The 12266-nt window shown below is 38.9% G+C and overlaps 1 protein-coding gene across 1 annotated transcript in view; it reads right to left on the bottom strand.

Moving 5' to 3' along the window:
- The window catches only part of LOC132828198 (metabotropic glutamate receptor 4-like), a 1188807-nt gene extending 1186096 nt beyond the window's left edge, over window positions 1-2711 (bottom strand). The window contains exon 1 of the mRNA XM_060845139.1: window positions 2650-2711. Coding sequence (XP_060701122.1) covers window positions 2650-2679 — 30 coding nt within the window. The 5' untranslated portion in view covers window positions 2680-2711. The remainder of the gene's footprint in view (window positions 1-2649) is intronic.
- Window positions 2712-12266: the final 9555 nt, after the last annotated feature.

Raw genomic sequence — 12266 nt, 5'->3', positions numbered from 1 at the left:
AAAATGGTCTGTTTCCACACTGTTCAGGTTCAATGATTCTGTGAATGCCTAATGAGAAATTGTAACATTTTCCTGCCTCTGCCCTGATCAATTTCTGACGTAATATGTCTAGTGTTTGTTTTAACATTCCAATTAACAACACAGGCAGCTAATTAGCAAAATATCTTTTGGATTGGGCCATGACTAAACCTACGCATGCTATTTTCTAACTAACCTTTTGACATACATTGCCATTGTTTGCATGTGCTTAATCTAGATCTTGTTTAATGAATATTACGTACACAAACCTAAACCACGGATATGCTGTATCTCCCTCTGTTTGGTAGGAAGGCCCTTGATGGCCTTCTGCTTTGTAAAACGTCAAGGCCTTTATGTGGGAAATTAATTCCCATTAACGGCCTCATCCCACTGCTGCTGCTATTAACCCAGTGATGGGGCCGAGGGGGAATTCACCATGCAGCAGCATCACAAACAAACCAACGTGAGGTTGCCTGTCTGCTCACTCTTGGCCCTTACACAAAAAGGTGCTTATTGCCTGGCTGATGTACCAGGTATCAGGAGGACAGTGGCTGTTCAGAGTTACCTACTACCTTTGCTAGCAAACCCCACCATCATGACAGCCATCCCACAATCGCTGATGTCCAAGATGTAGTGACAAATGAGTGGACCTTGCAGCCATTTTCTCTCTAGTGGCATTGCTGTTTCATAGAGCTGATACTCTCTTATTGACCAGCAGTTATTGACAAGTTTTCACCAATCCCTAGAGTACTTGATCCATGGGATACCCAACTGCTGGCCTGCCAAGTGCCTGTTTGGAACAAGATATAGCATGGCTTCTTTAAAAGAGAATTAATAAGGGTGTTCTCACTGGCTGTCCAGCAGGCAACCAATGCCATAAGATTCCATCCATTAAATCTACCATAAAGAATATCTTCCTCAAATATTCTTTCAATATGACAGGAGCCACAGAAGCAAATTGGAACTGCAACTAGATATTAACTTTTGCCATTCATCTTTTGTTGTATTGCTATGACTATTGAGACATCAATTTACTTGGTTAAAGTTATGGAATTTTATTTTTTAAATACATCTTTGTCAAGTAAACTGAATAAAAATTTCACTTGTTAGACCACCACATAGAACTGGGTTGTCTTAAAATTCATAGCTTTAAATTAAGGGGTGGTAGGTATAGGACAGATGTTAGGGGTAGATTCTTTACCCAGCGAGTCGTGAGTTCATGGAACGCCCTGCCAGTAACAGTGGTGGACTCTCCCTCTTTATGGGCATTTAAACAGGCATTGGGTAGGCATATGGAGTAAAGTGGGCTAGTGTAGGTTAGGTGGGCTTGGATTGGCGCAACATCGAGGGCCGAAGGGCCTGTACTGTGCTGTATTTTTCTATGTTCTATGTTCTAAAAGCGACAGCTCCAGATTTCCAATCTTTTCTTTGTATCACCTTCAGCACAACATATCAAGGAACAAAAATACAAGTGCCCTGTTCTCACTATTTTCACATTTAATTGCAGCAACGAGCTGTAGAACCATACTTCCCCTCTTCATTTTTGACAAAATTCTAAGTCAACCACTTAATTGTTTTCTAAGACTTAATATCAAACTTTATTTCCCTTTTAATATTTCAATAGATAATTTTTTTATTGTCCATGGGAGTGTAGATTGCAATTATTGAAACATTGAGAAACTTTGTTTATATCATTGAGCTGCTGATATACCATGTGTGTTTCCAAGTCAACAATAGTATTAAAAAGTCAAGATGGACAGTTATGATTATTTTGCAGTACATACAAATGATTAATTCAAGTTTCAATATTTTGGCATTTCCTTTGCTTATTATGTACAATCCAAGAAAGTAGGCCATACACTCCACTTTATTAAACAATAGGTTCTTCCCAAAAGTCTGTCACCTTTTAATATAGTGCAAGACAGAAGACATGAGTGCGCTCAAGTCAAATTAATTAACTCTCTATTGCCTCACAAAACTAATTGCAGTTTTGATTTTGCAGATATTTATCAAGTGGTAGAGCTATTACACAACTGCAGTCAACTTCCACTTAGTGCGGTTCCATGTGAAATAAAGTCCATTAGTGACAGATTAATGTTGGTTCTATTTCAGAGCATTACACAATCAATATTTGTGACCTAGAAATTTGTGGTTGGCACTACAAACCCTCCCACGTGGTCAGCAAAAGGACTCCATACAATGACTTGATCAATGCATCTTCCTCAAATATTCTTTCAATATTGAGATTCAATAACAACATTAAACATGCACACAAGTCAACTTTCAGTGTTGCCAATGGATGAGATGAAGGCTATATAGTCTATTCTGCAATTAGCATTTTCTATTCGTTTTGTCTAAGTGTAGCAGCTCCATTTAAGATATTTTCAATCACTTTAACTCAAAAGGCAGTGAACGATATTTATTAAAGCTGTGAATATTTCTAGAAGCTCTTCACATTAAATCTTGTACCATCCATTGAGGTAAATCACAAAGAAAACGGTCTTGATCATTTCATGTCAAATGTCATTTTCTATATTAAATTTAAGTTGATTCTTCAACAGTAAAACAGAAACCACACCTTACAGTTAAAATAATCAATATTAATGCTATCATTTCACATGGAAGGCTTACCTTAAAGAGACGTAAAATGTTGGCAACCATTATGGATACAGAACTTGCTGAAGCACCAATAACTGCCACCACTCGTTCTGGCTTAGTAATGATTGGTGGTCCTCCGCTCATGCACTTTACATCAGTGCTGTCTTTCTCAATCAGAGCTTGCACAAATGTCAATGATTGCTCCAAGGCGTGGGTGTCTCTGGAACAGGTGTCTAGGATCCGAGCTCCAAGCGTGATATTGGGAAGTAGTTCTTGATCATTGTTGATCCTATCTAAGGCAAATAGCATTGCTTCCAACCTGTGTATTCCTTTCTCTTTTTTCAGTTCTCCACAGTTAGCACCAGACCCACCCCGAGAATGCACGGGAAAAAGTCCCCCCAGAGCAATGTCCCCATCAATTCTTATGGAATTTACATGAGGACGTGAAGTTGCCTTCGGCTTTCCAATAACTGGGTCAAGCCAGTGAAAGCTAGACAGAAATAAAAGTAAAGACAAATGTTCAGACCAAAAATAGAGGTTTCTTTTACGTGCCATGTCCTACTGAATAATCATTTCTGACATCAGATTGCCAGAAAAATACTATCTTGAAGTAGTTGTGCGGTTCACCGTTGACTATGCAATTATTTGGAAACCTCTTCCAAAACGCAAGGCGGACAGGAATCTCTCATAAAGCATGTCAAACAACATCTGTGGAGTTGAAGTATGTGTACTTATTTCTTGCTGCATATTTTATAAAGCTGTACACTTTGTTGAGGTTTGTGGTTTCCATTTGTGAATTTTTAAACTTAGCAAACGTCTTTGTGTAGTGTTTATTGCAGTTCTTTTAGTTTATTGTTGTATTTCTGTTTTGCATCAATGAGTAGAAATTCTCCTGAGATAGGGAAACTGGTTATCTGCTTCCTGAACAAAAGGTTATTAGCCCTTTTGTTACCACTGAAATAGATCCAAGAGCCAGAAATAGGAGGAGTCATCAATTACCGGATTCAAAAGCAAACATTCCTAAGAGAGAGAGAAAAAAAGTCAAGGATCTTATGAAGTATAATTTTAAACAACAGAAATATTGTTTTCCTACAGTTACATAAAATCATGAACTTATTTTGCAGGAAATGATGCTAGAATTACTATATAACTTTGTAACTCAATTACAGGTACCATTTTGTAAAGTAGATTAACCACTTCAACCGCCAAAAACAAAAAAAAAGGAAAAACGGAGTTGCATTTTCGCAGTGCCTTTCACTAACTCAGCATCCAAGACTGCTTACAGCCAGCTAAACAGTTCTATTATGAAGTCAATTCAGTCTTTTGGGTAATTTATTTTCAACTTCTTTATTTTGCTTTGGTGACACAATTCAAACACATATTCAAATACAGATACAGAATAAAATATACGAAGACAATCACTGAACTCAGCAAAACTTTAACTTTTCGCTGTCTCTATGGAATTTGAAAACTTTCAAAAAAATCAGAAGAAAAAAAGTATTTGTAATAGAAAATGAATGGAAAATCTTGAACGAATAACAGAACTGCCCATAAAAAATGATTTGGATTTCATCAAATGCTGTTGATTAATTAATAAGTTGATTCTTAAGTTAAAGCAGATAGATCATTAGTCTGAAAAATCTTATCTGCAATCTTCAACTCACAACAAATTCCAAATTGTGTAATGATTAAAGTATTCTATTTGAATGTGATTTTACTGTAGGTGTCTTTTGTTTCCAGTTTTCCCATCTGTGAAAATCCTTTAATTTGATTGACTATTCGCTCTGAATGCTCAGTTAAGACCATTTAAACCATATCACTGAATAGCATTAAGGTGAGATTCTCAGCAAGATTTACATTGAAGTCAGTGGTAAGTGCCTGTGCTTCATCACTTACTGTAAACTGGCCAGAAAACAGTCCATGATATATCATTGAAATATATTAAACCATTAATTTAAAACAAAATGCAAGCTCCAATAATTCATTCCACACTAGTTAATGGAGGTCATTCTATAAAAGACATGTTCTACCTCGAGGTAATTAAGAACATCTTCATTAAAATTAATAAGTGTTATGTCATTCCCTATTGTCATGGTACTACTTACTAAAATTGCATACATAAAACTTTTTATCTTAATAAAATTTCTGTAATCCACACAAAAAGCAAAAATAGAATTGTTAGTAATATGAATACTGAATTCAGAGTTAGATCATTTTCGGTAGGCATTGGTTTAAATAACTCAATTTATCAAATTAAAATAGATTTATATGCCCAAAAACTCTGCAATTTTCTTTGAGTGTATCTGGTCCCATGTTCTTTTTTATCTTCCTTGCCAATGTGTAGGCCTCCAAGGTTCATGAGCAGTAGTGATTTCTGCAATCAGAAGTCAATGCATCCACACAATGATCACCATACACAGACCTTCCAAATAGTTGTATGGCCACATAGCTGCACAGCTTAGAGGGAACATTGACCTGGATCAATGCAATATTATACTATTGAAAACCATCATTATGTCACCATGTTTTGACACTCTTTTTAAAAGAAAAAATATGTAAAGAGAGGATTAGGTTCAAATCTAATTGATGTCAAACATCAAATCAAAAACTGGTATATCAACAGCCAGCACCTGTTTAACAGACTGTATTAATTTGTTGAATTAATCAGCAAAAGATTTTCAGTGATTCGATTTTACAATTTTGGACAAACATCAGTTTCGACTTTCCCCCTTTGGACCACTTTCCTGTTCAAATGTCAATCAGCCACTGGGAAAAACATAACTTTTTTTTTTGTTAATAACCCAGCTCTCTCTTCTTACATAAAAATAAACACACCAATTTCATAATTTTTTTAATGGACCAAATATTTCCCTCTAGGAACAGGCTAACAAAAACCTGAACAAAATGAAGGAAAAGCCAGAGGAGAGACAGACTCAATATGGAATTGGTATGGGAGACAATGCACTCCAGCTCCTGCAGTGCCCACCTATCTCAATACAGTTTAAAGGTAATGATCGGCACCAAACGTTCCTTCTCCAAGGAGACCTGGGTACCAATATGGCGATGGAAAAGACGCAGCAATTATGACAATAGCCAGAAGCTGCCATAGCCAGCTGCCTGGACCTGTAGACGGAAACTTGAGCAAAGGTGCTCATGAGGCGGTCTTCCAACTTGCACACCAAGTACCCAAAGATTAGGAATCTGAGGCTGAGTGCAACAGAAAAGACAATTAAAACAGGGGTGCATCCTTGTACAAACAATATATACATGGTTCAGAGATCTCCACAAGCCCGCACAATAAGCAGATGGACTAAGAGTGCATGAACCACCTTAACCTACAATTGTAAGTGACCGTTGCATGTGACACCTATCACTCCAGGTCTCAAAAGAAAGCAGGAGAACCCCCAGACAGACAGCCCTCTTCTGAAGAGCACAGCTTTGTTATATTTTAAAATCAACCTCTTTCAAACATGCTATTGCATACTGTAAGACAGGGCTCAAACAAAAACCTTCTGGCCCACAGATATGGATACTACCACTGTGCCATAAGAATTCTAAGACGACAGCAGTTTTATCTTTAAAATCAACAAGTCCTGCTAACTAGAGGCTGTACAACAGTGAAGAGAAGGCAAGGAAAGAGGGAGCGGATAAATCAAAATGAAATTGGAAATGTATATACTGTACCCCTGACCCCTCCTCTCTTTAAATAAATTAATTGAGTGTGTACAACCCAGCTCTTTTAGTAAAACCACAAGATCACCTGTGTCACTGTTAACTAATGAATTATAAGCACTGCCCAGCAGTGAAGTGGAGGGAGCTCTTACATGCAAAGTCCAATGAACATCTTTTTTTAATTCATTTTTCGGACACAAGCATCTCAGGTTGGGTCAACATTTATTGCTTGACCGCAGCTGCCATCGAGAAGGTGGTAATGAGCTGCCTTTCTGAACCATCGAAGCGTTTGTGCTTTTTCAGTTGACCCACAATGCTGTGAGGGAGGAAATTCCATCTGTTCTCAATCAACTCTGAAGCTGTTATACTGGACACAAAAAGGTCCTGCTTCACTGACAGTATCAACAAGCAATCTGTCAGACAGCTACTGATGAAGTGAGCCAGATGGTCAGAGCAAGGGAGATTAAGTCACTGGGAATTTAGGTCAAAGTGGAATTCAGGGCAAAAAGAGGGAAGAGGTACTTTATTTAAAGATAAATGGTTACTCCAAGAAATAAAGTTTTCAGAGAGAGACTGACAACAAAAATAAATGTTAGAAATCACAGCAGGCCAGGCAGCATCCATGGAGAGCAAGCTAATGTGTGCTGTGATTTCCAACATTTTTTGTTTTCAGTAGATTCCAGCTTCTGCAGTAATTTGCATCTTCAGAGAGAGACGTGAGTGTGAGGAAATAGGGTGTGGATTGACAGGCCTACCTGCTTTGAGACCAATGGCAGTGTGATGTCACAAGTACAGGGAAAGCAACCGGTTAGCGAGCAGAGTTGGTCAGTATTTCCAACCTTTAAAGTGAGATTTGGGCTCTTAATTTGTGGTTAAGTCTCTGGACTTATTTCCTCCTTTTTTCGGAGATCTAGCTTGTTAAATGTTCATCATAAGTCCGTACTTATTCTTAGGATAACAAATAGTCTTTACTGTGGGTAGGATATAACTAGTGGGGTACACCAAGGATCAGAATTTGGGCCAAAGTCACTGATGAAACATAGCTGAGTGAGAATGTGTGTTGTGAGAAAGACATAAGGGGCTCAGGAGGATTTTTAAAAGATTTAGTAAATGAATGAAAACACTGCAGATGAACTGTAACATGAAAAATGTGAGGTCATCCACTTTGGTATGAGGAACAGATGTGCAGAGTATTCTTGTTTCAAACAGATAAGAGATTGGAATGTGTATACGTACAAGTGGACCTGGGTGTCCTTGTCGATAAGTCACTGAAGGCAGGTGCAGCAAGCTATCAGGGAGGTTAATGGAATGTTAGCCTTTATTATAAGAGGATGTTCACACAGGAGTAATGATATTTGCTTCAATTGTATAGAGGTTTTGTTAGATCACACCTGGAGTACTGTCAGCAGCTTTGGACTCCGCATCGCCGAAGGACGTTGTTGCCATGGAAACAGATCAACATATATTCACAAGATGTGTTCCTTGGATGATGGAACCATCCTAAGAAAAGAGTTTGGCAAGTGTATCATTGAAACCTACAAAATACTTAAAGGGATAAACTCAGTAGATGCAAGTAAGGTGGTTAGGTGTCTATAATTTATAAAGGGGGTGGTGCGACTTAAGTCTGAAATGAAGTTTTTTTTTTAAAACTTAGGTTGTGAACCACAGAGGGCTGTGGAAGGTCAAACTTTGAGTATGTTTAGGTTTAGAGTGATAGATTTCTGATTACCAGTTCATTAAATGCTTTGGGGATTTTGTGGGAAATGGCATTGAGGTATTTAGAGCCAAAGAAGTGTACAACATGGAAACAGACCCGTCAATCCAACTCTTCCATGCCAACCCCAATCAGGTATCCTAAATTAATCTAGTCCAATTTGCCAACACTTGGACCATTTCCCTCTAAACCCTTCCTATTCATATACACATCTGGATGCCTTTTAAAGGCTGTAATTGTACTAGCCAGCACCACTTCCTCTGGCAGCTCATTCCATAAACATAGCACTCTGCATTAAAAAGTTGCCCCTTAGGTCTTATGTCTTTTCCCTCTCACCTTAAGCCTATGGCCTCGAATTCTGGACTCCCCCACACCACGGAAAATACCTTGCCTACTTACCCTATCCCTGCCCTTCATGATTTTATCAACCTCTATGAGGTCGCCCCTCAGCCTCCGATGCTCCACGGAAAATAGCCCCAGCCTATTCGGCCTCTCTCAGTTCAAATCCTCCAACCCTGGTAACATCTTTATAAATCTTTTCTGGACTCTTTCAAGTTTCACAACATCCTTCCGATAGGAAGGAGACCAGAATTGCACACAATATTCTAAAAGCAGCTTAACCGATGTCCTGTACAGTTGCAACATGATCTCCCAACTCCTTTCCTCAATGCTCTGACCAATAAAAGGAAAGCATACCAAACGCCTTCTTCACTACCCTATCTACCTGCAACTCTATTTTCAAGGAACTATGAACCTGCACTCCAAGGTCTCTGTTCAGCAACACTCCCTTGGAACTTACCCTTAAGTGTATAAGTCCTGTTCTGATTCGCTTTTCCAAAACGCAGCATCTCGCGTTTATCTAAATTAAACTCCATCTGCCAGTCCTCAGCCCATTGGCCCATTTGAATCATGATCCCGTTGCGCTCTGTGGTAACCTTCTGTGTTGTTCACTACATATCCAATTTTGGTGTCAGCTGCAAACTTACTAACTATACCACCTATGTTCACATCCAAACCATTTATATAAATGATGAAAAGTAGAGGACCCAGCACCGATCCTTGTGGCACTCCACTGGTCACAGGCCTCCAGTCTGAAAAACAATCCTCCATTACCATCCTGTCTTCTACCTTTGAGCCATTTCTGTCTCCAAATGACTAGTTCTCCCTGTATTCCATGAGATCTAACCTTGCTAACAAGCATCCCATGCGGAACCTTGTTGAATGCCTTACTGAAGTCCATATAGATCATGTCTAATGCTCTTCCCTCATCAATCCTCCTTGTTACTTCTTCAAAAAACTCAATCAAGTTGGTGAGACATGATTTCATGCACACAAAGCAATGTTGACTATTCTTAATCAATCCTTACCTTTCTGAATGCATGTAATTAGTGTCCCTCAGGATTCCCTCCTACAACTTGCCCACCACCAACATCAGGCTCGCTAGTCTGTAGTTCCCTGGATTGTCATTATCACTTTTCTTAAATAGTGGCACCACATTAGCCAACCTCACATTTATCTAAATTAAACTCCAGTCTTCCAACAACTCACCTGTGACAATCAATGATCCAAATATCCCAGCAAGGGTCACAGCAATCACTTGCCTAGCTTTCCACAGAGTTTTGGGTTACACCTGATCAGATCCTGGGGATTTATCCACCTTTATGTGTTTCAAGACACCCAGCACCTGTAACAACTAGCAAAATAGTCCTGACTGCCTGAATGGTCTACTCCTGTTCCCATGTTCCCAGTGCAGAGGCTGATCACCATAATTGGATGTTAAATTGTTTGTTATTACTCCGTGCAAAGGAACATACTCATTTTTTTTTATTGGTTACCATTTGTTCAATCAATTCCATTATGTTGGCAACTGAATTGTGTGTATAGATTTTTTTCTAAGTTAACCTATTTGAATGAGTTATGATACATCTCTGGAGGAGGTGGGACTTGAACTTTTGGCCCAGTGTTATGGACACTGACTGCTCTACAAGAGCCTAAATTGCGTGTATGCTGCAGATTCTTTTGAACAGTTTTTTTTTCCCAAATTGTCTCACAGTAAAACTAGAAAATTTGTGGCAAAAGCATGCGGAAAATAAAATTTACAAAAATATATCTTAACAGGTTTAATTAACTTGCAAGTCAAGTGCATAATAGCTGATGGAACACTGAAGTTCCACTAACCATAGTCACAATTAAAATGCAGTCATTGTAGGTCACATCTTGATCAAGAGAAGCTGGCATTCGGCCAGTACTCCTTTAAACTATTGTGTGCAACATCAGTGGACAGTTTTCAGTAAAGTAGCATGATCATACATGATAAACCTTTCAATCAGACACTTCCAATTAGAAATAACAAGTTGTAATTACATTGACACTAATTAGATTAGCTTGATTTTCATCAACTCATCATCCTCTAAGAATCAGCTGATTGAAACAAAAGTGCCTATGAGAAATTATTATTGGTGGAAAGTCTGAACAGCTCATTCCATTCCCAATTTAAACCTCTCTGGAAGGTGGTACCTTTACCTGCAGCACAGCATCCTGGCATGAGTAACCTTATAGTACTATTCCAAGAGACCAGTTTCAAGGGTAATTTTGTTTGCAAGCAGTTTGATTGGGTCTCAACAAGCTTGCATTGCAATTCTAGATATTGTGAAGGTGAGGTTGAATAATAACCTTCATTCACAGATCCGAAAGGGAAAAAAAAAGTTTGATTGGTACCCAAATGGAAGATTAAATAATTACAAGAGCATGTTGCTCAATTGTAGGATCTTGTAGCAATCCAGAAAAAAAACTGCAAAAGATTGTCAAGATTTTTATATTCCGTAGCAAGAAAAACCAGTCCAGTAGAAAAGCGGGAGGCAAATAGAATTTCCTCCAAGGAAGGAAAATTCACAACAGAACAGCAAGCTAAAAGCCTTTTAATTTTTTTCATTGCCTTGATTCCCATTGGGAACACATAACAGACATACATTAAAAATGCTGGATGATAAATCATGGAGTGCATACCTGCAATGTGACAGGATACATTTCTTGTGCATGATAAGATTCTTCCTGATGAAGGGCTCTGGCCCGAAACGTCGAATTTCCTGTTCCTTGGATGCTGCCTAACCTGCTGTGCTTTAACCAGCAACACATTTTCAGCTCTGATCTCCAGCATCTGCAGACCTCACTTTTTACTTGTGTATGATACTCCTCACTCACTGTGAATTGTGCCTTACAGGCTAGTTATTCCCACTGCAGTTCTTTGGAAAGTATAAGCATATTTAATACAAATTGAAATCACTAATCACTGTGTAGAACCAGTAAGCATAGATTCAGAAATGCCTCATTATTCTTAACCAATCTTTGAATTCTTTAAGATATTCTACAAAGGATAGGTAAGTGGGAGATTTGTGAGTACAACTTAGATAAATATTCCAAAAACATTTAAAATCGGTAACCATTCAAGAACAAAATGACATATGGAATTATGGGGATTGTGATCAGATGGTTCTGAAGATGGTCAGACAGCAAAATTAAAAAAAGGAATTGAGTAAATTGAAGTTTATTGGACCGGAGGAGTGATGACACTGTTCCTGACAGCTTCAACTCACTGTTTGCTCAAAGGATCTTCATATTAGACACTAGTTATCAACACCTCAGGATACAATCCATGGGCACTAGCCACATGTATCCCACATCCATGGACGTAGAATCTAGCACAGCTCCGATGGTAAAGAACCCTCATTCTACATCACTGATTTACTTTGTTTCTGCACTTCAATGGTGCACTTCAGGGCACCTCACCAACTATGATTGTAATGCTGGAGCAAGGACATTCCTACATTGCTTCTTTCTACATCATCATGCATTCCTACAGACAGCCGAGACTATACTGACTTAGGTGGCAACTTCATACCTGGCTGGTGCCCTGGCATCCACTCCTGGTACTGGGGGACTTTGATGTCCCACCTCTCCAGCATTCTGACCAGCAGGACCTCCAGGTCCCTACTTGTAAAACAGGTTACTGATTTTCCACTGATTGCCATGTCAGGGGTAAATGTGCTGAACTGTGCAGGCTGCTCCAGTGTAACAGAGCTATCTAAGTGTAAGCCTTTTAAAGGTTTGTCTGGCACCAGGGATAATAGGGGAGAAAGTGAGGTCTGCAGATGCTGGAGATCAGAGCTGAAAATGTGTTGCTGGAAAAGCGCAGCAGGTCAGGCAGCATTCAAGAAGCAGGAGATTCGACGTTTCGGGCATAAGCCCTTCTTCAGAAATGAGGAAA

This window comes from Hemiscyllium ocellatum, chromosome 26 (assembly GCF_020745735.1).
Source record: "Hemiscyllium ocellatum isolate sHemOce1 chromosome 26, sHemOce1.pat.X.cur, whole genome shotgun sequence".
Taxonomy (NCBI): domain Eukaryota; kingdom Metazoa; phylum Chordata; class Chondrichthyes; order Orectolobiformes; family Hemiscylliidae; genus Hemiscyllium; species Hemiscyllium ocellatum.
This window is presented reverse-complemented; position numbering and strand designations above follow the sequence as displayed.